Source organism: Epinephelus fuscoguttatus, linkage group LG23 (assembly GCF_011397635.1).
Source record: "Epinephelus fuscoguttatus linkage group LG23, E.fuscoguttatus.final_Chr_v1".
In the NCBI taxonomy this organism is placed as follows: domain Eukaryota; kingdom Metazoa; phylum Chordata; class Actinopteri; order Perciformes; family Serranidae; genus Epinephelus; species Epinephelus fuscoguttatus.
Genome location: NC_064774.1, coordinates 21,604,588 through 21,631,485, shown reverse-complemented (window position 1 = coordinate 21,631,485; position 26,898 = coordinate 21,604,588). Strand labels below are relative to the sequence as shown.

The window sequence follows — 26,898 nt, the reverse complement described above, 5'->3', positions numbered from 1 at the left end:
TGCTGTGGTTCCACCTACAGGCCATTATTTACGTTGTAGATGTGTGCGTTAAGATAGGCCCCAGGGAGGTACTGAGCTACTGGTAAGTGGCACTATTCCCGACAGACCAGTAAGTATAAATCAATGGGACATCCCACTGAATGATGGAGAGGGTGATATTTGGGTAACATTCATCACTGTCTTTATAGTACATCTCCACGCTGGCACCATCAGACGAGAGCTATGATGAGAAAGGACAGTCAAGGTTAGTTGTGTATTTCATGATGTTACATATAAGCATGGCACTGCTCAGGAGATGGCTCGAAATAAATCTATTTATATGTTGAAGACACAGACAGCGAAGATGGAGACAGCGTTAACTGCCATAGCAACCGAAAGTCTGGCTTGGGCGTTATGTCATAGTTATTGTGGCTTAGAACACAGTGTGACATTAGGTGCATGTGCTGAATGTCAACTCCTGCCGTGCAAGCTGGAATCACTCCCCCAGCCCTTTTAAACGTGACGAATTTGCCAGGACCCCTGATTCATATGCCCTCTCTGCAACTGTTCCTCGTCCCCGTGCAGATCATAAATCCTTGGTCATACCGTAGGTGAACTTGTCACATGACTCCCTGCAGTGGGCCACTACCCCTTAGCGCAACTGTCTGCCCGCCTGACCGTATTTCATGAGTCAAAGCCCCGCTCTGGAGGCATATAGGGAGATTTATGCATTTTAATTGGATTGGCTTCATGGCCCCATGCTGAGAGCGTTTCTTTGGGGTATAAAGGTTCGGCGCTCTGTTCTCTTCACCACTTCACCCTCTCACGCATTTCACAGAACTGGTTTGGGAGATTTTGGCTTCAGACACAGAACGTTATGGTAATGAAGTGCCTACAATGTGATGTGAGGTTCAGATGGCTTGGCCGGGTCGATCAGCACGCGATGCAAGAGGCTTGTCGCCACGTCTGCTCCTCCTTGTCAGACTGCTCGAGTGCCCAGAAACCTTATTTTGTGCTACGTGCGGGCAGATCAGGGGCAGAGCCAATCTCCTCAGGCATCCGTCTGGAATGAAAAATATGTGTGTTTAAGAAATAAGAGAAAAAATGTAGGAGGGAAAGATTGGAAGACAAATCGAATGTGCGCAAATGTGCCTCGCCCAGCTAAGTAACATGGATGCTGTACGACTCGGCCGCCCTGCGACACAGCAAGTGAATTTCAGAGCAAATTGCGTCTGCCCACTTCAGAGACCCCTCGACTGATTCCCATCATTGAGGCTTGTTGGTGCGAGGTTAGGTGCAGAGGCTCTGCAGATCACATCATTTGCCATCCTGCCTGGGCAGAGCCCTCAGTAAAAGGAAACTTTTCAGCAGAGACATTGTGGCCGGCGACGTCTCAGCCATCATCCACCTCCCAGAACAAAGAAATCATTCCTCAGTAAATCCATCACCCAGGTGTAGATACACTCCACACCCTTCTCTCTGTGTTTCTATAGCTTCTTTTTCTCTCTCCCTCTGTTGCCTTCTCTCTGTCTCTGACCTGGCCCCTCTCCAATTGAAGGTGAGATTGTGATGGATAGAGCCTGCAGCCACTGCACAGCTCGCTAGCCCAGGAGACCTTAGGGTCCCCTCACAATGCGCCGCAGATAGTACCACCCACCGCATCAATACCTTTTGTAATGCAGCAGACTGAAAACAGACTTATGTGTCACATGCGCCGCACACCTACAGAGCATGCAAGCACAAACATCGACATCTGTTGCCACCCACTGCGTATGCACCCCTCTAAAGTAAGGGGGCTGAAATCCGCCTTACTTTCGTACACACATACACACACACACAGAGACGTCTGCTCTATATAACATCTTGCCAGCCCCCCCCCCACCCCCACCCCACCCCACCCCTCCAACGTATACACAACGGCTCATCAGGCAGGAAAATCAAAAGAGTGCTCTCCCCAGACTCAAGGAGCACTGCGGCTGTTATTGTACCAGAGCCCCTTAATGATCAGCATCTGTTCCCCTCTCTGCTAGTGTTAGCTGAGCTGCCACTAAACAAGGCTTTTGTGCGATACTTCATCCCCCAAGTTTCCTCACTCTAACTTGACTTGGGGGAGGAAGAAAAAAAAGAAAGAGTAAACACCCGTGGATGTTGATGATCTCTCTCTATCTGCCCCCGCGGAAAAATACTGCTGACTGTGGTCGAAATATGATTTAAAGAGGTGCTTGTTTGAGAGACATATTAGTCATATAGTATGCTTTTGCGGCGTTATTTCTCAACGTAAGCAAATATTTCCTTGGGTTTGTCCTACGCTGTGGCTCAGAGTCATACATTATTTGCTGTAGGCTGAGCCTGCTTACACACCTTTGATATCAAACAGAAAAAACTGTGCTCTTAAGTCTGGTAGTTAATACACAGTGTCGGTCCTTGATGTACGCACAGTAAAACAAGTTTTACTTTGGCTTTCTCCTGTGCTGATTTTTAACTGCCTGTCAATGCTAATTAAGTGTCTGCCTTTAAGTATACGTGGTGTTCTTCTGTGTTAAAATAATGCCTGTTTGATCTTCATTAGCATTCAGACGTAGTCGTCATGTCAAATCGCAAAAGTTCCACCCAGATAGTGCTTGAATCCCAGCAGGGATGACAGTGAGTTGTGTGGAGGTTGGCAGATTTCTGTAAAATTACCCCCACCCTTTCCCCCACTTTAACTTTTTTCCTCCCTTTTTTTTAAATCAGTGCCCAGCAGGCTGAAAAAGAGGACGATTCCTTTGGGAAATTAGGAAGCCTTAAAAGCTGACCAAAGTGCTTGCGTGCAGTAATTATCTCTCTGATGCCCATCCCCGTGTTTTACATATAGAAGACACTTATTTAATGCCCATGTCATGTTCTGGCGTCTGTCTTGGCGAGTCTGTCTTCCCCCCACTGGTAGCATGATACCAAATTGTCAGATGACAGTGCAGTCCCCAATACCAGATGTGAATTGCACAGGGAATCTGAGCATCTGCTTTGCTGGTGTGTGCTTGTGCAATGCCAAACCCTATAGAGTCAGATGTACTCCCCACAGCCGTGCCCAATGAATCAAGTGCCCCTTCATCAACACCACCTGCCATCTTCCGAATGTATTCATTTGAATTGATTTTAAACGGGATATTATTCAACTATTAATAATTTAATAGTGGGTATGCAGTATTTTGTATGCTGTAAAGAATGTGAAGTTCATGTTACTCCGGGTTAATGGTTTTTGTTTTGTTTTTTTTGGACAAGGGCAGCATTTTGATACGATATGATTACACATAGGGATGCATTACCTTCATTCACATACACTGACGTTGTAAACTACCTCTTCTTCTTGAGTGCATACTTTGGTAATTAGGATAACATGGCGCTGACCTCACAAGGTGGCACCCCAGCCCCACACAGCGAGATGTACCTTGACATTTTCCTACTGAATTGTCAATGTTTGCATTTGTACTACTGCCACTTAGTGAAGCACTAGCTGGAAGCTTCAACAATTTATTAATGATTCTTGGGTATTTCAACCTTTTATTTATTTCTTTAGGCTATTTCAGCCATTTATATATTAGTTGAAACTATTTTAAGCATTTATCTTTGCCTGATATCGGACAGAATTGCCAGCTCCTTACACTCTGACTTCCGTGGGTGATAGGGATTTGATTTTCCCTAAGCAGTCTCTAGAGACCCTCATATCCGCCTAATTTTAATGTCATATAAGTCCACCGTTGGTCTGCACCATGACCATGTTGGCGTATGCCTGCAGTGCACCCAGTAGGCGGTGGTTTGCACACCATTTGACAGTTACTGTAGCCCACAGATCCGCCAGATCCGCCACTAAGTTTCAGCTGCAAAAGCGAATCGGCCCATTAAAGGACATACAAAAACAAACAAGTCACAGGAGATTCATAAGACAGAGAACTGATACATTTCTTTTGGGATTAATACATTACAGTCCATGCAGACAATTATTTGTCAACTAGAAAAGCTACCATGACTTTTGCGCTGTAGGCTGACAGTGCTGTTTGTTTTATCAGCTGACAGTTATGTTGTTGCTGCCACTGGTCGACAGAAGACGTTCCCAGCCCTCGCCGTTACTTGTTCAGCTGTGCACGGGTACACTGACATGAAGCGCACTTTGATGCTTGCCAGTGTTGTTAGTACTCCTTATTGGTTGCATTGCTTCGCTTGTCAATGCTTGACAACAGCGTTAGTCACGTCCATAGATTGTTGATCTCCCCACGGATGCTCATTTTTTTCACTCATTACCTTAACAATGCCAGACCAGAGTCTGTCAACTCAAACTTTGTGGAGTCGGTGGATTTAAAGGTCTGGATCCAGGCAAAATTTACTTATAGCTATAGCCATTGTAAAAATTCATCCATTTGCTTTAACTGTTAGTTTTTATCTGTTAGTTTTAGCTAAATATGTAATTTTCCGTTACTTTTAGCTAACTCTTTCATTAGTTAGTCATTATCCATCACTTGTCGCTATTTCATTTTCTTTTTTTTCTAATATAGGCCTATTTCAATTATTTATGTTACTTTACGCAAACTATTTCATCAGCCGTTGCTTTTAGCTAAGCATATTATGCATTACTTTTAGCTAACTAACCGTTTATCTGTCACTTTTAGCTAACCATTTTAACATATTTTACAATTTTGAGTTTTACATAAATAAAGCTACTCCTCAACCTTTCCTTGCACCATGCGGGGTACAACCACTGTTTGGGGGGTGTTTCCGTTAAGTTTTGCAAATCAAGCAAGAAAGGCACAGGGCCTGTGATAGGTGATAAGTTGCCACTTGCTAATTACAACAATGCTAATTAAGCTTCAATTCGAACAGGCCGCAATTTTTAGCCTTAATGTTGCTTGTAATGTCTTTGTCTTCGTGTGTTTAAGGCCACAGAAGTCAGTCATTCTGCAGATTCTGCTGTCTTCGGATGTGTTGCCTTTCCCCACTTCTGTCCAAGTATCCCTATGTGCACTTGGCTTTTATGGACTGATGTAAATTCTCTTTCATGGCTGCGGTGGAATCACTGTTGATCCTTATCTCTCCCATAAAGCCACAAATTTATTGTCAGCAAAAGGCTTTTTAGTGCCCAAAACTGGCTGTGGTGGCAAATTACTATTTGAAAAGAGAAAATTATCTAAAAGCAACAGTGAGAGTTATTGACCATGTTGTGGTTTGATTGTTTTCCTGTTGTGTTGGTCTTAGACACCTGCTGCCCTTTGGACTGCTCACTTTGTTCCACTTTGCTGTCGGACCAAAATGAAACAATAGGGGGGCATTTTCGATTGATTCACACTGACTAATTCATGATTCATATCTGCCACCTGTGGCTCGCTCTGTAGTGGTTTATTGGATGGCTGAATGAATGCACTTCACACACACACCCAAAATATAATGACAGTAAGAGCTTTGGGGATGTCACTGGGACAGAATGGTAATTTAATTGTAGGGTCATTTTTTCTTTCTTTTCTTTTTCGTCAATCCTTATCTTTTCCTGACCGTCTCTAAAATGTGGTCCTGGGTACAATAATAAGAAAAATATTTTCCAAGACTTTTTTTTCTGTCATGATCTCAACCAACAATAGACTAAATGTCGTTGACCACTTTCTCTTATCACATCTTTTACAGAACACAGACCCTGTCCACGACATGCTTCTCGACGTCATTACCTGGGTTGGCATCCTCCTGTCGCTGGTCTGCCTGCTCATCAGCCTCTTCACCTTCTGTTTCTTCCGCGGCCTTCAGAGTGATCGCAACACCATCCATAAGAACCTCTGCATCAGCCTGTTTATCGCTGAGTCCCTGTTCCTGGTGGGGATCAATCGAGGTGACCAGCCGGTAAGACTGCCGCTGATGGATACTTACTTTAGTAACAATCTCGGAACCCGTCGGCTGTGGGTCTGAAGACAATAAGCCTCTTGGGGTGATGGTCAATATCTCTAGGGTTCTGGTAAGGTCAGTGGATATCTGGGCTAAAACCTCGTCTTGTGTGTGCCAGTGCTTTCGGCTAATCTCTGTGAACATATATCTGCATATGAATGCAGATGAATAACAAAAATCTAATAAAAATTTCAAGTGTGGTCAGACGATGGCCACTGGGTTCCATGATTGCATTTTTGCCACTGCCTTCCACCTCTTTTGCTTCCTCTCTCACTTTTACCTGCTATCCAGATGTGATTGGGCAATACTACTGTGACTACAGACAGACAAGAAATGAAAACCAAAATGCTTCTGATACAAAAATATTGTACTATTGCCTATGGACTCTCCAATAAAGGAGATACTAATACAAGAAAGTATTCGTAGAATGATCGATTGGTGATGCTAATGCTGTAATAGAAGTTAAACAGAAAAACAGTGTAAAGGAATAGCATCATGTTTTTGGAAAAAATATATGTATTCGCTTCCTTGCTAAGGTTTTGGTGAAAAAAATATACACCACTGACATCTCTGAATGGTAAACATATAGCTAGAGTAAGCAGCTTGTTAGCTTAGCTTAGCTTAGCAGAAAGACTGGAAACATAAGGGAATAGCTAGCATGCTCTGTCCAGAGGTAGCAAAATCTGCCCTACAGCCCCTGGACAAGAAATAGTCTGGCACATAGCCCCATTTAAACACTATACACTCTCTTATACACTCTTCATGCTAAGCTAACTAGCTGCTAGCTCCAGCTACATGCAGTATTACTACTCAACCATGAGAGTGCAGTTGTTATCCAACTCAAATGTTGACTTGAAACCATTTTCTCAAGGTAATCTAAAATGTTTGAAGGTGCCAACAATAAAGTGACAAACCTGCTTTTATTGATGCAGACATTCAGCTAGCAGCATTTTCAACAACTGGTCAGTGAGACGAGCATTAAATGTGTCAAGATGGGAAAAAAAATGAGAAGACTCTTTTTGCACCTTGGCACAAAAAAGTCTGGAATCACAAAATTTGTCGAAAATCTTTTGGCAAGTACAAAGTCCCCAGGGGCTGCTAGAGGGGCTCCCCGAAAGCTTTGTATTAACCTCCACTAAGGAGTGTTCACCATCTTCTCTTCTCTAGATTTAAGAGCCTAGAATTTTTTTTTTTTTTTTTTTTTTTTTGAGAAAATGAACCCTTTGGCGCCCTGCTGTGCTGTGAGTGGTACTTCCCAGAGAGTGCCAGTGGCCCTGAACTTTTCTGATTCTGCCTGCCTCGCTGAGACGAAATACTGAAGGGAAAGAATTGGATTCTCTTTATTCAACAAACACTCCCTCTTGGTCCCCTGGTTGCACAGAAGCAAACACACTCTTGAAATGACTCTCACATACTCAGTCACAACACGCACCTGCCAACCCCGCTGTCACATCCTCATATCTCGATCACTCTTATACTGCACATACTCACAGACGTTAATTCATTTGTTCAACCCCCCCACCAAGCACCTCCTGGTGCAGTTTTTCCAATTTGTTAACACTTCAGATTAATCTGGATTAAGCCGTTCAATACACTAAACCATCTTCTGGTATAATAACTGTAGTTTGGATGACATTACTTTCCTGTAAGAGCTCAGCTGTGGGAGCAGGTGGAGGCATGCTGTCACCGCACAGTCATCTTCAAGTGTGTGTGCTCACTCGCTGTAGACAAATGTGGAGTCATGTATACAGAATGGCGGAGGGCTTTATTCCACCTACAGCTCCTCACAATCATGCCATTTTTGCTTGCTAATGAGGCAGAGTACACAGCTAGCTTTGCTTTCTGAGGTGGGGGGAAAAAAAAGCTGGAGTGATTGTCTGAGCACAGTATGAAATGAGCTGTGTCTGTGAATTTATAATGGGGTCAGACACTGGAATATATCTTACTGCTAATACACTTTTAATTTATTCAATATTGTTTTTGGCATATTATTCCAAGCATGCTGACAGTTCATAGCTGTGGTGTAAGTTCAAGTGAATTTTGATGAATAGAAATAATAAATTCACCAAGAAATAAATTACATGTTTTTACTTTTCAGCCTCATATCTATATTTTGCTCTTCAAATATCACAATAACTATCAGCGCCAAAACTCCGAGGCTACAGTTTAGCGAAGCAAGGCCACTTCCCTGAGAAGTTAAAGATAATGCTTGGGCCCTACACCTTTCCCTTCCATAACATTTTATGGGTCTGATTCACAGCCTGGCTCTAAGATCACTTTCCTGGACTGCAATTAATGTCCACTCAACCTTTTAGTTATTTAATTGAATCCATTTCAGTGACAAAATACGCTAGTTATGTTCAACTGTGCCAATAATTAGATCAATCCATGTAAGTACTGTATCTTATTATTCTTAGAAAGTGTGTGAGCATGGGCATACATGCGATTGACAGTCCGTCGTAATCCAGTCTTGTCTGTACGTATCTCTATCAGCTCAGGAAGTGTGTAACTACATTATGTGCTCGCACCTGGCCGCAGTATAAAATGCAGCGAGCTCCAAATGGCTCTTGGACTGTTGACTTTGCTTCTTCATATCTCTCTTTCATCCATGCCAGCCACAGCAAACAAGACCACATGGGCTCAGTAGCTGCAGCGCTCTTCTGCCAGTCACTACAGGCAAACATCCAATCACGTCGGCCAAAAAAAGCTTAGCAATGCTAATTGTTGGGAAGACACAAACACGCAGAGGTCAGAAAATGCTGCTCGGCTATAGTCACTTGGATGACACACTTTGCAAGTCATATCATGCCCTCCAGCAAGGCATTTAATCCTTCAAGAAATCAGCGAAATGCCCCCAAACTGATTTGATCTGAATATGTTTTCCACTGTGAATGCTCACATCTCCCTTCTTTTTTCCACTCCCTCTCTCTTTATCTCCCCCGTTTATGTTTGTGTCTGCCACCGTAAACCCTTCCCAGATTGCTTGTGCCGTCTTCGCTGCCCTGCTCCATTTCTTCTTCCTGGCGGCGTTCACATGGATGTTCCTGGAGGGCGTGCAGCTCTACATCATGCTGGTGGAGGTGTTTGAGAGCGAGCACTCACGCCGACGCTATTTCTACCTGGTGGGCTACGGGGTCCCGGCACTTATTGTGGCCGTTTCTGCTGCAGTGGACTACCGCAGTTACGGCACAGATCGAGTGTGAGTACATGTGGAGTAATGTGGAGTGATCTTGTGAGCACATTAGGCTTCACAATCTGAATGCTGCAGAAGAAGGGGCTTTTGTTTCTGCATGTAATCCACAAAAGATCACATGATGGTACCTTTTTGAGACAGTGCTACACAGTAATTGCTTTGACATTCATTCTTTGCATGAGTAGAATTCAGCCTCATGCATTACTGTTGAGCGCACAGCTTTCTAGAAAACGTGCATTAAAGGGGAATTCCACCAATTCACACCAAGCTGCATTTACTAGTCTTAAAGTGAACTACTTAGTCAGCCTGTAAGTAGAACAGTGAATGTCTTCTGTTGCTCAGCAGGAGCTTTGTCGAGAAAATATTACTTCCACAGCTTTGGAAAACAATGTAGAATCTGTTGATTCAGTCGATACCCTGATGTGGTGGGGAAACCAGGTGGCCAAAAAATACCCCAACAGGCTTTCCTTGCCGAACCCCGCCATTCTGTGTGTATCAGCCACAGAAACCCTGCTAACAATTTGACAACTGTTTGTGTTGCTTTGAGGGGCTTTGACAATCTCGCAGATGACGCTCCAATAGCTCTTGCTCATCATCAACTTTTAATGAAGCAGAACGCTTGCTCAAGCTGCGTACATTTCCCCGCTGCTGAATTGACACGGTTTTGACAGTGAAAAATGCTAACTTCAGGAGATAGTATTGCTGGATGAATGGCGTGTTGTTGTCGTTAATGTCTTCAGCATTTTAGGATGCACAAATTACAGCGCGGGCACGGAGAGATTTAGAGGAAGGGAGGAGGGGGAGGGAGTATGAACAGGGAGATGGAGAGTGAAAGAGAGAGAAAGAGACAGGAGATTAACAAAAAGATGGGGAGAGACGGAGACTGCCTTTTTGTATTTCCTGCAGAAGCTCCATAAGCCCTTTCCTCGGAAATACAAAGTGGTCTATAAAGCAGTGTAATGCCAAGCAGAGGATCTCCCTCCATTCCTCTCTGTTAATCTCAAACCCATCTGAAAATAATGAAGACCGGCATCAGCAGTTTGCTTCCAAGATGTTTATCATAAATGGCACACACACTCTGCCACACACAACGCAACCAGTAGACAGTGCATTTGTAGATCGGCGGAGCCATAGTTCTTAGTGATGGATGAGGTGATAGCTGCCACCGCCTGAGCCTTGGCATCATGTGAATAATTAAAGCCTGCCACCAGTGGAACAATTATACGCGGCCATTGAAGGATGAGGGAAGGGACAAGACGTGACACGTGGTGAATAGCAAAAGGTGGGGGAGGGCACGTATCCCCGCCGCAAATTGATTTTGGGACCGCAGTAGCGTTATCATGGGCGGTCTCACTTTGAGCGGAGATAGCCAACAAGTTGCTGTCAAAAGTGACCCAGGTTTAGTAGATAGCCAGAGCTATGCCCCAGTGGCTCATCATAACTGAGCGCATTAAAATGTCCGCAGCAGCCTGAAGGTCAGTGAGCTTGTGAAGTCACCTGTTCAGAGTCTGAGATCAAAAAGGAATCCCTGAACCCAGGAAAGTAAAGGAGGGCTTCTATTCAATTACTCTGAGTGATTACTCTGAATGTGCCCTTGAGCAAGGCACTTTACTCCTCTCAAGTCCAGTGAAGGGGTTGAGTGGTCAGCAAAACAAGGATATGATCCTGATCATGTCTCCAGTTTAATGAAAGTAATACATCAAACCAGCCATAATCTTAGGGGATAGAATTACCTTTTTGTTTCAGTAGTCCAGTCTGTTCCAATGAGGACTTATTATAATGCTGGGTAATGTTAAAGGTTCCCTGTGGAGTTATTATGTCTTTAAATACACTTAAGTCTACATGTTTACATCAGTTTCATTTTTAGGGAGCTGTCGTCCATCTTTATACACAGTCTATGATTGAAACCTGTTCTGTTCATAATCAGAGGTACCCAAGCTAGCAAGCTAACCTGCTAGCATGTTTACTGCCAGTTCACCACAATTGGCTGTATTAGCTATTGTTATCTTAAGACCTTAATAGTTGTAGGTTTGGCTATGTAATTGTCAACAGACCCACACATAAAATATTTGGAGAGATTTTTTTGTAAATAATAAAACTGTAATACAGAGATTCAAGAAAATTAAAAAGGTGAGAGTCACATTTTCAAAGGAGGTTAGCATGCTAAAGTCTTTAGCTATAATACTTTGTTTCTCTCATTGTTGTGCTTTTTTTTAATTGTCGCAAAACAAAATAAGCTATGCTGTGGTTTTTCTCAAGGGCAGTTGTGTTATGGGCATCTTCAGTCGTTAGCTTCTTACTGCAAAGTAGCCTAAACAAGTTGGCAAGGCTATCAGTAACTAGCCTACTGATGCTACTGTATATAAAGATGGACAAAGCGTCTCCACATCCTCCCAAGCCAAGATAGGGGTGATATAGCCGCTGCCACCTTGCACTAGCAATGTCATTTGGAGCCAGAGACTTTGCAGTAGCGATATCAACAGTATCAAGCTCCCACTCATATATCTGTCCAGCCAATCGCTAGCAGCTGCAAGTACACTGATTGGGATGTGTCAGCAGACAATTCTAACACCACACCCCTTTTTTGTAACATTAGTTAAAACCAAAACAGAGATTTGAATATACATACACATGATAAAAAAATATCTTACATGACAGAAACAATCCTTGAGAAAAATGTGAGTTTTACTTTGATTTTTTAGTTTGGCCCATAAACTGTATAAATAAGGTTTGGCCTGTGTCCCATCCGATAACATGGAGCGGATGGGGTTTATGACCTGTACTGCCGCCAGCCACCAGGGGGCGATGAAAATGTTTTTGCTTCACTTTTGGGAAGTGTCATGTCGTCCATCTTTATCAGGCCCCAGGAAAGCCACTTATCCTTGCAGCAAATGTTTCCCAGTGGCCACTTGCAGTATTGCAATGAAAGGTTTTATTTTGTAAAACATTCCTCAAGCTGAGAAAAGCATTTTAAAAGTCTGTGAAGTCATCACAACATAAAATCTTTGAGCCTAACACAAACTCGTGGATAGGGCTAGCGGGAGAAACACTGCTGTGCATATTAAGTGGGCTGCATTACCACAGAAGTAAAGCCAGAACATCGAAAACAGTTTGGGCTTATGCACCAGGCGAGCAACTCCATTGGAATGAGTAGGTGCCATCTTGCCTTCTGGTATCTTGTTATTATGAAAATCTACGATCTTTATATAGAGTCGATGGACTGTCTCCGTCTGTCATGTGACCCTGGCTTTGATGTTAGCTTTCCCCATACAAGCTCTCGCTATTATTTTCTTTATCATCTGTCTTGCCCTCTGCTGGCTGATTGCTACATTTTTTGTTGTATTAGCTTAAAACCATTGACAGGAATTTATACAACAACACAAGATACAAACAAAATGGAGAGCTGCTCACCAAGACATTGCTCCATAGCACCAAACTTCACAGAGTACCTTTAATAGTCGTCACCAAACACCATGCACAAGTTCTAAAGGTCATATTTAAAGTCGAAATGTTCTTCAGAGTGAATAAAAAGGCCCTGAGTGACTCCTTGGCTCAATTATTGCACATTGCCTTACTCACTCACTTGGTCATCAGCTCACAGTCACACCAATGAAATGACTATCTCTGTTGCAAAGACGTCTTTGCAGATTAAGCTGCCTTGGCTCAAAGGACAGCCTGTCGCAGATCGCTGCAGATTGGTGCCACGAATGCCAGAATAGTCAGCGCAAGCTGTTGGCACGAGCACGGCTTGTGTTTTGACTGGCACACGCTTCTGGTTTTTATTGCTCGGTTACTAATGGAATAGTGCACAAAGTAGCATATCAGGAGGGGAGATAAAACTAGATGTGCTCCAAAAAGCCAAACACAAGCGTGACACAAGTTGAGAAGGGGAGGTAGAGGAGGCAGGAAAAAAAATGACAGCCTGCAGCTCCCACCGCCCACCACGTCTTTAAATCTCTCCATGATCTGAAGAAGAAGAAGGCAAAAACGAACAATGGAACCTTCAGCATAATTTATAACCGCGACGTTCGGAGCATGTGCTTTGATGGGCTGCCAGGGTTCTGTGCATGTTGCGCGTCTTTTGTTTGGGCTTGTTCACTTCTTTATGCATCCATATGTGTTTTTTCTGTGTTGTCTCCTCTCATCCATTGATATCAGCGAGGGGGAGACATATCAAGTCCCAGGAACAACAAAGGACCACTCAATATTGGTCCTGTCACTTCTCATACAGTATTCTCTCTCGTATGTGTGCGAGTGCTTTGGTGACAAAAAGTGAAACATGTGCAAAACTTGTCTGTCGCAGTTGAGGTTTTAGGCCTGAATTTTCGATTTGTAGGTTATATTGCTGTAAATACTGTTTTCACTCGCAAAGAGGAACCACAATAGCAGTCATCATATCATGCATGATTGTATCTTGCTTTGTGTTGCTATCAGAACGTGTTTTGGAAGAAAAGACACCTAACCTTTCAGCGGAAATTACATTTCAAAGCAGCATGCCATGTTTAGAGACATAATTTTTACATGTTTGCCTTCACACTTTTTACCACTGTCACTGTCTAAAGCCCAGTGGTGTGTTCCTCCAGTGCCCAGTACTGAACACTTCAATTTGCCTTTGAATGCTATTGAATTCCAGCTGATACTCTGCCACTTCCATTTCCCCCCCGCCGTCAGCGTGAATGACAACACGCCTGTATGAACTGTAATATTCCAGTAGCCAAAAATGGAGGCGTCTATCTGCTGCGGCAGCGGAGATTAAAAGATTAATAATTCAACCAGAGGTCATGAATCAACTTTTTTTTTTTTTTTTTTTTTACCATTTCAAAGGAGCGCTGCCACCTTCCACCAGCCCTGTTGCTTCTGGCCTGCATTTCGTTTAACTCGGCGAAGGAGAATTAACTATATGTGCTGTTTTGATATGAAGTGTCAGGTCAGGAGAGTGTGTTATTTAATTATTGACATAATTACAGCAGTCCTAGACAGTCATCGCAGTCAACGTGAACATGTAAGACACTTTGTTGAGTGCTCAAGGACTGTGTGTGGCCACGTCTGTCAGGGTCAAGGTCAATCCAATTCCTTTCAAGTGATACAGCTAGGATTCAATTGAGTACTAATTGAATCATCCATAAATTATCATCTGTAATGGTGATTTCCCACCTTAACTTGACAAATTGAAACAGAATCCAACTAAAGTCTGGTCACTCCCAGCCTGTGTGGTACATCCCCTACAGTTTTAGCTCCATCCCACCTCTGTTTTTTTTTTCTTTAGCTTTGAAAGTACACCTGTTTGGCTATGAAAGCCCATCATTATTGCTGCCATTGACACTGAAAGCCCCCTTTCCTCCAAATTCTTACTGATGGCCATAATTCTTTGAGCTCCTTGCGGCAATCTATGTTTTTGAAGTGCCTATTCCTCTGTGTCACTCCAGCCTCCTACTTGATGTATATCCCCTGAGCAGGAGTATAAAGCCATAACCTCAAATCTTTCTCTCTCTCTCTCACCCCCTTCTCCTCCTCCTCCTCACTTCCTCTACTTATTCTCACCACCCTCTTTCTCACTTCATATCCCCTACTCCCCTCACTCTATCTCTTTCATTGCAGTTGCTGGCTTCGCCTGGACACCTACTTCATTTGGAGTTTCATAGGACCAGCAACCTTGATAATTATGGTAAGCGTAACCCCCCCCCCCCCCTTCTGCTCATTAACCCTACTTAGCCTGCGGGTCGTCGCTTAAATGGTCCAGCGAGATCCCTTTTTCTAGCTCCTATCCTCCCTCTTTTCTCTGCCCTGTTGAGCATATATGCCACCGGCGGGCACGGAGCCGTCCAGAAAAACGAATGAGGGGTGTAGAGAATGTATTGCAGTTTGTCACCCCGCTGCAGTCACCGGCTGAGACAGTTTTTGGGGGGATGGAGCGGGGGAGAGAGAGAGACATAGAGAAAGAGAGTGAACTCTGCTCAGTATGCAGCGTTGGAGTAATCCGCACTGCGATTATGATTGATTTTGTTCCCGTTCCAACTCGTACTCCGCTACCTTTTTCCCATCTCCTCCTCGCAGGCACACACACAGCTCTGGGTGCGGATACATAAGGAGGACACACACACACACACACACACTGTCTATGTCTTTCCCAACTAGGACAGCCCCAGTTTTCTAATAAAATATCTCATTTATTGATCCAACTGCTTTTAATCGGATGTGAGACTGATGTTCATCTAAGCATTTACGCTAATGCCAAGCTGTAAATATTGCCGTTTCACAGGAGGTCTGCTCTTAATTTGCCAAGACACCAGTCAGCCATCATAATAAATATTCGGAATCAGTAAATCAACTAATAAATATCCTCAACAAGTAGAAAATGTGACAATATTCTTGTCCCACAGGACCCCAAATGTGAAAACTCTTAACACAACTGTTAATGCCCAGCTGGATGCTAAATCCAAACACGCATAATGCACTTTCACGCTCCAGTTTTGTGCAATCATTCACAATGTGTGCCTCATGACTCACGCCTTTCTCCTTTCTATTTACAAACAAGAATATCTGTGTTGGAAAGACGGCTAGAGCTCAGATCCAATTGTACCCCTGGGAATTTGGTGAGGGTTGAGGCAAAGATGCATTTTAAGCAGTTAAAAATTTCCCTTCTTTTTAAATACTCACCTCTTATTAGTTTAATGTGAACTGTAAACCGCAGTAAAGTAAGTGAAAGCTTGCTAATTGCTGTAATTTTTGAGGAGTCCTTCTGAAAAGACCCCCATGCTGCGACCAGATTTGACTCATTATCTATTTTTGTGATTACCGACTCCAGAGAAACAGAAAATAATGAGATACACCAGAGTGGGTCTGTCACATGTAATTTTTTTTTTGGTATTCAGCAGTCACACACAAGACATTTTTTAATTTATTTTTTTCTGACTAATTACAGTGTGTTTGGCAAACGTAGGTGCAAAAGTTCAACTCACCGAGATGTGCTTGACTCAACTTCTGTGTTTGTTTTTAAGTTTTATTTCACAGTTTGTTTTTTGAAAAGGAAATGCGGCATGTAAAGAAAACAGAGCAGGAAGGTGAATTAAAAAGTGTCCCATTTTATAAATAGGGCACATCAAAGTAAAGTGAAATTATACTGAAATCTTTTTTAACTGCAACACACACTGTTTTTGCTCCCTTTTTTCACAGGTTTTAGTTAAAGATCTAGGACTTTTTTATGCACTCAATAGATATATTTCTTTTAAAGTTTGGTCGCAAATGTGTTAAAATCAGTGAGAGCTTCTCCTTTTCTAAGATAATCCATCCACCTGAAAAGTATGGCATAGTTAAGATGCCAGTTAAATGGCTTTACTAAAAGATGCACCTTGGGATGGTCACAATAAAAGTACACCCTAAACATCAATGGCATTGATGTTGCAAGTTTTGAGGAAGTGTGCCAGAGCTGTTGCCCGTGAACTGAATGTTCTTCATTGACATTACTGTGAATTTGGCAGTACATCCAACCACCCTCACAACCGCAGACCACATGTAACCGCATTAGTTCAGGACGTCCACATCCAGCGTCTTCACCTGCAATATCGTCTAAGACCAGCCACCTGAAGAGCTGATGCAATGACTAGTTTGCCCAAACAAGACTTTCAGTACAAACTGTCAGAGGCAGGGAGGCTCATCTGCATGCTCACCGTCCTCACCGGGGTCTTGACCTGACTGCAAGTTGGTTACGACGACGAACTGCAGTCAGGTCAAGACCCCGGTGAGGACGGTGAGCATGCAGATGAGCCTCCCTGAGACGGTTTCTGACTGGTTGAGCAGGAATTCTTTGGTTGTGTAAACCGATTATTGCATCAGCTGTTCAGGTGGCTGGTTTCAGACGAAGAGGTGAAGAGGGGTTGGTTGGAAGTACTGCCAAAATCACTGAGAAAACTTGAGACCGAAATTTAAGAAAATGTATCTATTGAGTGCATAAAAAGTCTTGGAGTTAAGTTAAATATTGCGTTTCAACTTTTGTTCGTTGTGTATATCCGACCCATTAAAGGCTGTCGTTGCTTGTGATACAGCAGGTAACATGATGCTATGAATGCTGTAAGTTCTTCAAGCATTTCACAAGAATTTCAATCAATGCCAAGCAGTTTTTTCCCCCTACAAACTGTAAAGAAAAGGAATGCGGAAGCAGTGGCAGTTATTCCCTGTGGTTGTCTCTAAGTGTGAATATGATGAGACAAGTGTGAATAAGTCAGATGGAAAGGCTCCCTCATACAAGTATGCAGCTGTCTTGTCTCACCGTTCTCTGTTTAGTCTGCTGTACCACCATAGAGGTTTCACAGGATTTTGTGCTCTGTTTGGCAAAGTGGGAAACCTAGTCTGGCTGCAGCGTTCCGGCTCTGTGCTACAAAGTGCTCTGATATAAAATGAATGGAACTGAAACAGGAAACACAAGCTTCATCTCCCCCCATCCCCCTATCTCTCTCCTTCTCTCTCTGCGAATCTCTGTCTGTCTCTCAGCTCAACGTGATCTTCCTGGGCATCGCTCTCTACAAGATGTTCCATCACACGGCCATCTTGAAACCAGACTCCGGTTGCCTGGACAACATCAAGTAAGAGCACTCAGATCACCCAGATATCCATTAAAGTCATCCAGAAATAGCACTCCTTGTGACGTTTTGTTACAGATGGAAAGAATGTTTCAATATGAGTGTGACAGGCTCGCTTCCACCGAACGCACCCTGACAGCCGGATTGTATCGACTCAGATTGAGCCGACTCTTCCTCTTTTTCCTCCTCAGTTTAATGAACCGCTGGTTAAAGAGCAACATTTGGCTGTTACTCTGTATTCAAGCCGGTGTTCCCGAGCAATTCACTTTCTCTTGCCTCCTCCTTTGATATTTTGAAACCTCATTAAAAGCACTTAAGGTTGTGAACACCCAACCCAAGGGTCCAGGAGTCTGAGCCTGCGAGGTAAGCACTCCCTATTATGCTGAAAGGTTGTGTCAGACGGGGTTAAAATCAAACAGGTATTCTGTTGCGTCTCCATCATTATCTGAAGGACGCTGTTGTCTGTACGGGAAAAAGGCCAGGAGACAATCTGACAGACCTGACCTGGTGTTATCTTGGTGTCAACATGCCGCCGATGAATATTCATATTGCGTGTGTGTTTTGTGTATTTGAGTCTGTTTATCTGTCTATGCCTGGCTGCTTTCAGATAATGTGAGAGCTTAAGGGACAATAATGATTAGAAAACTTGCATTCAAAGTTTCACTGGTGTTTACATGGTTGCTCGTAAAAGTTTGCATACCTCGCCAAACATTTATCGCGCTAGTAAAATTTATTTCAGTTTTGCTAAGGTGAATTTCAGCTGGTAAAAGTATTTTATTAAAGTTTCACATTAAATAGCTTTACTTAAGGCAAGTCATCTGGAAGTGCAATATGTGTACATTGGGTAAAAAGGCATACACCCTTGTGGAGTAGTGAGAAAGGCAAAATCTGTCTGTTTAAAAGTAACGGACCATACAAGTGGTTTTATGTTTTCGCTTATTTATTACAATGATGTTTGTGTTTTGGGATGTATTTCATTTACTTCTCAGCAGAGGTGGCCCCAAGTCATTGTTTTGCATGTTACAAAAAGGTCTCAAGTCTTTATGCTAAAGTCCCAAGTCAAGATTGGCAAGTCCCAAGTCCTAAACTTTGAGTTTTGATTCTTAAACAAGTCATAATATGCTCTTCCACGAATGTAATGCCAATATTAAATTTACAAAAATCATGAATGCTTTTTAAAATTTGCATTCATTTGTTGAATCAGGTTTGTTAAAAACTTCCTTAGCTGTTACGCTAATGTTAGCTAATGTTAGCTCACTAATTATGTTGATGTGAGCTTTACCTTTTTGTTCTTTGTGCAACTGTATTTTTCAAACAAAATTGGAAGCTGCTGCGTCTTGATCTGTAATTTTTGAGTGCTCGTTTTAAATACTGCACTCTGTTTTTTGTTGACCAGCACATAGTTCCAGGTGGCACCCAGTAATGTAACATTAGTTCTCCCTGATTCTGTCACTCAACTCGATTGGATGCCGGTTGGTTCAAACAAACCGTATCATCTGGGGAATTAAGTTTCGACTTGCCAAGAATTTATTTTTCATTCATTTTCCGTAACCGCTTGTCCTGTTAGGGGTCGCAGGGGGGCTGGAGCCTATCCCAGCTGACACTGGGTGGGAGGCAGGGTACACCCTGGACAGGTCGCCAGACTATCACAGGGCTGACACACAGAGACAGACAACCATTCACACTCACATTCACACCTACGGACAATGAAGAGTCACTAATTAAGTTAACTTGCATGTCTTTGGACTGTTGGAGGAAGCTGGAGTACCCGGAGGAAACCCGCACTGACACGGGGAGAAAATGCAAACTCCGCACAGAAGGGCTCCACCACCCCAGGGTTCAACCCCCCCACCCTGGGTTTGAACCAGGAACCCTGTTGCTGTGCCAGGAATAAAAAGCATTAATGTTGATTCAGGAATGAAGGGAAATGAATTGATAGGTTGCACAGTTTTTAAATAGCATACTTTTTAATCTTTGGGCTTGGGGAAAGAGTGCAAGTATTTTCGAGCCAGGTCTCTCTCCGAAGTCATTGAAATCTGGCATCCTTTAACATCGGCACGATACGTGGATGGTTGCTGTTATAGTTTCACGATGCCCAGCAGCGTCGGGAGAAATGTGGTGGGACAAGGAGGGATGTTAAGGCGGCGAAAATTTGAGTGTGGAGTGCAGGAGGGGTGGTAGATAGACAGTCTGTCATGTACAGTAAAGATATTGATCAGCTTCAAGTACTGAAGCATTTGTGCATTAAACTCTACACGTTTGACTTTATAGATGGGTTCTACAGGTTTCATCCAGATGTCTGGCTTGATGTTATTTAAGTAAGACTTTAAAAGTTGTTTTTAAGGTTCCTTTACCCTGAAGAATGACACAGCATTTTCGGTCATTGTCTTTGACTTAAGCTCCAGCTACCTGGTGTCAGGACAGACTCATTCTACAGATGGTGTAAAGTTGTTTTGCCACCCGTTTGCTATGATGGATAAGGGTCTCGGCTCTGTTTTTGCTGTCTGCCTCTCTTTTTTTAAGCCACTCTGGACACATTAGTCTACTTTATGGCCGGCGCTCTGGCTGTTTTTTTGTGGCATCACATCACTGGTTGTGTCTCAGCACAGTGGCCCTGTCTGCCCTGCTCCTCTCAGCACAGTGATACACACATAAAAACACAATCTTCTGCGAGCATGATATAGCATGCTTAAGCTGCACCGTGTCAGGCCGTACTGTGTTTTTCCATCACAAATTCACCACAGGATGTTTCTCAGTCAAGCCAAGGTTTTTAAGTGCTGTTTTAGAGCGGGGCCGCGGTGTGACCCGTACTGACATTACAGTCACCTTAAGATGACCTGTAGCAGGAGGGCAACATTTAAAGATGTTCAGCTTTGAGATGAGATTTGTCACTTCTAAGGGACACAGTGGCTTTGTTTGGAAGTTTTGTTATCCTCAACTGAACTGAGTTGCAAAGTGCATCTGCTCTGCATAAGTTCAGACTTACTCAGTTATAATATGTGTTAACTTAGCGGAAATTTTCATTATTGAATAAAAGATGTTTGCCCCACACAGTCTGTTTCTTACATAGATACATACACATTTTCCTTAAGATTTACACCCAGTAACAGCCAGGTTTAACTGTTGTGTAGCTAGTAGAGTTAACTGACAAAACTAATGTTAGCTTGCTTATATATGACCTGTTTAAGGGCAAAGAAAATGTCGAATGAGGTCGACGCATCTGACTCGACAAGTGGTAAAAGGCTGTTGGCTGCTGGAACAATTTTGGATTACATTTCTCCAAAATAACACAACCTAAATTAGAAATTGTTATGGCTACAACAATACGTCCTCATACTTAAACAAACAAGGATCATGGTTTGGGTCGAAATAAGCATATTTGTTACATAACTTCATTCCCTTACAAAAGTTACGTACATGACCTGGGTTAAGTGCGTTACACAAGTTAAGCTACTGTTGACTTTTGATATCACATGGGACATGAGGTTTTTTTCCTAAGATGGCAAAGGCATGACCCTCCTTATTCTGCCTTACTCTACCTCTGATTGGCTTATTCTGACACCCTTACCTTAACCCTAACCAATCACACCCCCACACGCCCAAACCTAACTGATGCAACCAACAAAGGCAGGAGTACCAGCCAATCGGACGCAGAGTAGGGTGGGTCATGCTTTTGTCATCTTAGGATAACAAATTGGCACACAGGACACAGAGAGTGGTGTCCTGGTTGAAAGTCCTGTGTTTGTTTGACCAATCCATCATCACTCTTTATACCAAGTCTCCTGACGTCCCTATTTTGCTCCTGTCATAATTACCAAGGCCTGTATTTCTGTTTATCTTTACAATAAATGAATATACGGATCTCAATAAGGTGTTTGCAACAGCGCTACTGTATATGCTCATTTTTCGGGAGAGAATGGTCTGGACAAAAACGTTATAACTCAATAGAACCAGCTAGTTTGGTGCCATTGGCACCTCTCATTTTTCATCTATGCACATGTAAATTACAGTAAGAGTTATTTTTGGAAGTTAGGTCACAGCTCTGGATGCTACAGTGACTCCCTGTTAATGCATGTGATTGGAGAGTGCTATACATGTTTACTAGCAACCATTTTACACGTCAGTCTAAACCAGCTTTGGCATTCTTAGATTCAACTTAGCAATTTTTTGGAAATCTGCTTCCAGGCCAAGGGGGCTGATTGTGGACAGATGTGTAAGTCAAGGGTGGGTGAGTCATGTAGCTGCTCCAGCTGCTGTCATACCTATTGGTTTCATCTACCTGATACAAGTCTCATCGTGTCCTGCTCTGCTCTTTTTGCTACGCTTTGTCAAAGCTATAATGAGGTCCTATACTTTCCTGCAATGTTAAAAATGGGTTAATCCAAACTTGACACATTCTGAAGTGGCTACACAGTGAAAGCCATTCAGTGTCACCTCTTTTGTGCAAATTTTTTCATCAGGTTCTGTGAAATAATAGGTTATGTTTTTCTAGGCTATTTGATTCTGGTGTGTTACAAAGAAAAAGTGGATCAGTCATATGCACTTTGCTGCAATGAAAGAACAGCAATCAGGTTATGGCAAGAGAATTGTGAAGCAGCTGCCGGGAGCACTGACACAGCCATCGAGGTTGACCATCAAAACTTGACTTGTAAATGGTCTGAATATACAGTATGTTTGGGTGTTCTCTGCGCTTTCTTTTTTTTTTTTTCTTTTTTTTTTTTGACAGACCACTTTTAAATATTGGAACCTGTGGCTTTTCTCCCGTGCTACCATAAGGGCTCTGCTCTCAGTGTGGATTCTGATCGGCGGCACAATTGAGTCTCAGATACATGTGCACATCAACATTCAGACATATGCACTGTACGCACAAGCTAATACACAGCCCCATTCTCACACATCCACTATGAAGAACACAAGCCTGGCGGATCAGACACTGGCAGAAATACCGGTAGACCACCTGCAGCCCCTTTTTTGGCTCTCTAGCCTATATACTGAAGCACGGTGTGGAGATAGATTGCTTAGCAGAACACTTTGATACAGCTCCAGACCACGAGAGGACCAGAACAGCAGGTACATCGAGCAAAGCGCTGATCCAAAATACTCTAATACTTTTCTAGAGAACATTTTCCAAGTCCATTCTTGTATGTTCCCCATCTTTGGTACCGCAACATACATTTGTTCTGCAGAAAAATATTGACTGCTGGAGTTCCCGGTGTCATATGATTTATTACACTCCCCTCCCATAATGTGCCAAACAGCTGACCTCCCGACCCCCGAGTCTCGCTGGCTGTGAAATGGTCGGCAATGTTTCAGATGACCATTGGAAAATGGTATAAAGCAGCGCTGCTGTTGTCAGCCCTCATTCATCTGACACAGTTTTTAAGTCGGGAGCCATTTCTCAACACACGACTGCACACACACATTCAGAAAACCGGCTTTAGAAACCGTACTGCTCAACCCAACATATCATAGCCTATAACTGGTGCTTCTATTCATCATAAATAAGTCGTAATAGGTAAGTATGAGGTCTTTTAGTTTCTAACATGGATTGAAATAGCGTTTATTTGATCCACGTCTCCAAACACTGCAAAATATCAAAGCCAGATATTCTGCATGTTTGTCCAAATTGGTGGAGCAGTCAGTGAAGCCCTCACTATTACAACTGAATCAATTAGAGCCATTATTGCCTGACTTTCCATATGAGCTTTTCTTCGAGTTATCAAGGTGAACTGGTTTGATGATGATGATACCACGGGTTAATTAAATCAATTTCGCTCCGTTTAATGAGGTGTGTCTTCCTTTGTCTTATCTTTCTGCCATTTGATTCCTCTTTATGGCTTGGTGTCACGTTTTCTGCTCAGATTTCATCATGCTGCCTTATTTTAATATGAATGTTTCATCTCTTCTGCTGTGTATCTCTTCCTCCCTCCCTCCCTCCTGCTTTTTTCTCCTTTTGATTAGTACTCACATCCTGCCTTTTTATCTTAGCCTGTGTTTATCTTTAACATCTTTCTGTTTTTCATCTTCCATTTTTCTTTTTCCTCCTCATTTTAGCTACCGTTATTATGATGGATGTGTTATTGTAGAGTGGCACTGGTAAGATGCAGCATTTCTCAGTAGAGGATGTAGAGTAGAATTGATATTGTGTTTGATGTGTTTTTTCCCCCCTCCTCACCCCGTAATGGAGACAGCGGCTGCCACTGTCCAGTGATTCATGGATTACAACGTGACATTTTGCACCCTTTGTGACTTTTAATATCGAACTTGCTTCTAAATTTGGCGTATTAAGGACATGACGGACTTAACAGTTTTTTAGAGAAAGGTGTGACTTTTGACTTGCATAGCTTTCTTCCCTGTGCTGATAAGAAACTTCAAATGAAATATGCTAACGAGGATGATTTTAAAGATTAAAAAAAAAAAATCGTCTATAGCAACATCAAAAACTTTGCGCCATTGATGTCTTAAACACTTTGAGGCGATTAGCATTTTAAGTATACCTTTGGTTCAATAATTAACACCCTGTTGGGTTGATCACAGCACTTCCTCTTTTCCTCCCAGAAACAGCCTATAAAATGACTTTATACAGATTTGGAACAGGTTGAATTGACCAATTGCAATCTCATACATAAATGATCTGTGACATTGCAATGAATGGCACCTCTGCAAATTAAGTCATTTTGAAGGAAATTGGCAGTAATTTGATGCCACAGTCTGAAGTAGTTCTCTCCTTGAAATTGCTCATTTTTGGCGTTTCTTCTCAACGATTAGCACAATAAAGCTTCTCTCTCTTTTTCCGTGCTTCGACAGCTTACAAGTGCTCTGCTGCAGCCCCCGGAGATGGATAGTATATCTATATATTGCACAACCATTCAAGTGAATCTATGGTTTTCTGACAAGTACAGTTAAGCCAAAGTACTTATAAAGCTCAGATGCTATATTCAACATTCAAAAATTTGATCAGAATACACATTTAATTAGAGGTCTTCCTAAATAACTTGATTTTCCTTGCCAAACACTACACTTACCATAAACAATTTTGAGCTTAATGATGCCAGATATATAAAGTGAGAGGTTCTGTAACTGTTGTAGTAGCTTTCAGGAATGCAGTCCTGACAGGATATAACTGAAACGCACCCTCTTCATTCGTAAGTGAGCTGTTATGCTTTTCAGTGACTGTTATGCAGTCTCTGAAGTTTTGCCTCAAGGCTCCTTCCACGCAGCTCTCAAATCCATCCCCATATTTTTTATCTGATAACTCCACAAGAAGATAAGCCATGTGCGATACGAGTCGTAGCCTCTTCATATCCTGTCCTCTTGGATGCATTTCTCCTGACCTCTCGCGTCTCTATCATAAACCATTCTTCGAACGCTAGTTAGAGGACAATATTTTGCTCTCTTTGTGCCCACTGCTTGTGTTTCTGTGTCCACTCCGGGGGCAGTCGCCTTGATGAAGTACCTCTCCCACCAGGTCATTAAGACAGCCCTGGGAAAATTATGTTTAATGGTTGCCCTGGTGAATTCATAAATCATTTATTTTGCCGCACACCTGGCCCATTTATAACCGCTTAAATGCAGAGGTCTGCCAGCATTTATGAGGCGAGCTAGATACTTCAGTGAACCAAGATAATTATGCTTATCACCTGTAAATCACTAACAAATCCCCTCCCAAAATGTATGAATGCCTTGCCTTGATGTTTGGATGCTGTGAATGTAGCTTTAATCTCCTCTGCCAAAATAATCCATCATCCCTCTTGGTGTATTGTTTCCCTCTTAATGTCTAAATTTGTATATTGTATTTACGTCCACACATTTTGGATTACATCTCTCCATCTCATTGTTATGTGATCTGATTTATTTCTGCCTGTTTTCTTTTGTTATTCTCGTCATATCGCTCAGCTATCAGGATTATGAACCTGAGATCAAGTAAGACAAAATTGGAAGAACCCTTTCCCCATAATGCCATCTTTCATTTACTCCTTCATATGAACAAATCCCCGCCCAAATCCATCTAGGTGCCTCTCTGAATCATTAACATGATTTATTGTGGAATACTCAGTCATGTTGAAGGCCGCATTAGTGTGCACACACCGCTCCTGTCTTAGATACACATACAGATGTGACAAGCAAGATTAGTTTTAAATAGCACCTGTATCTTCAAAGTCCACTCTATGGAAATATTAGTACTGTGATGTGGATGTGGTGCTCACATTTGCCAGTCTTTTTCCCTTATCTGCATCCAATCCAGAGAGCTAACAGTCACGGATAAAGATTCACATGCTGTCTCTGGGTAAAAGCAGTGGATAGATACTTGAAACACCTTGAATAAATAATGAAATAAAATAAATAAATTGAAATCATCATAATAATATCTACTTTATATAGTTGATAGCAGAATAAGTCCCATTTTTAGAAAGTTTTGTATGTTTGGACTTTATGAATACAATCACCATTTTTTAACGTCTAGGTATTACTATACACCGTAGAATAACCACATTTGCATACATGACTAACATCCATACCTTAAAGGGACAGTTCACCCCCAAAATCAAAAACACATATTTTCCCTCTTACCTGTAGTGCTATTTATCAGTCTCGATTGTTTTGGTGTGAGCTGCCAATTGTCGGAGATATGGGCCGTGGAGATGCCCATGGCACTGGGCTTGTGGTTCTCAAAGCGCCAAAAAAAATACAGTTGAAAAACTCAACAGCAATGTCTCTTTACAGAAAAGATAATCCACAGACCTTGTTGTGAGCAGTTTTATGAAGAACTGTTTTCTTTCAACTTAACGACACCCACTCACCATATTACTGCGCAGAAGGAAGTGTGCATCTACTGCTAGCTCACCTAGCACCACTGAGCTAACTAATGTTACAGCTCAGCCCAGGAGGACGCCATTAATGTTTATATCTCACGAGCCTCTCATCCATGAGTAGATGCGCGCTTCCTTCTGAGAAGTGATACGATTGGTGGGTGTTGTTCCATAGAAAGAAAATGGTTCCCACATGAAACTTGTCAGAAATACCAAATAACCAAGTCATGATTTCTGGAAAGAGACATTGCTGTTGAGTTTTTAAGATCTGTTAATTTGGTGTTTTGAGCACCACAAGCCAAATAACGCACAGGTAACAGGAAGAATGTGTGTTTTTTTATTTTTTGGTGAACTGTTCCTTTAAGAACACCTTCAGCAGGTTTAGACAAAACATTCCATGAAATAGATTAAAGGTAAGCAAGGCAGTGTGCAAGAGTTT

At 42.4% G+C, this 26,898-nt stretch overlaps 1 protein-coding gene across 4 annotated transcripts in view; it reads left to right on the top strand.

The window, feature by feature from the left end:
• Positions 1 to 26,898, top strand: part of LOC125883407 (adhesion G protein-coupled receptor L3-like) — a 277,555-nt gene that overhangs the window by 235,092 nt on the left and 15,565 nt on the right. For all 4 annotated transcript variants that reach the window (XM_049567671.1, XM_049567670.1, XM_049567668.1 and 1 more), the window contains 4 exons: positions 5,629 to 5,838; positions 8,859 to 9,079; positions 14,672 to 14,738; positions 17,561 to 17,652. In XM_049567671.1, the coding sequence (XP_049423628.1) occupies positions 5,629 to 5,838; positions 8,859 to 9,079; positions 14,672 to 14,738; positions 17,561 to 17,652 (590 nt within the window). The remainder of the gene's footprint in view (positions 1 to 5,628; positions 5,839 to 8,858; positions 9,080 to 14,671; positions 14,739 to 17,560; positions 17,653 to 26,898) is intronic.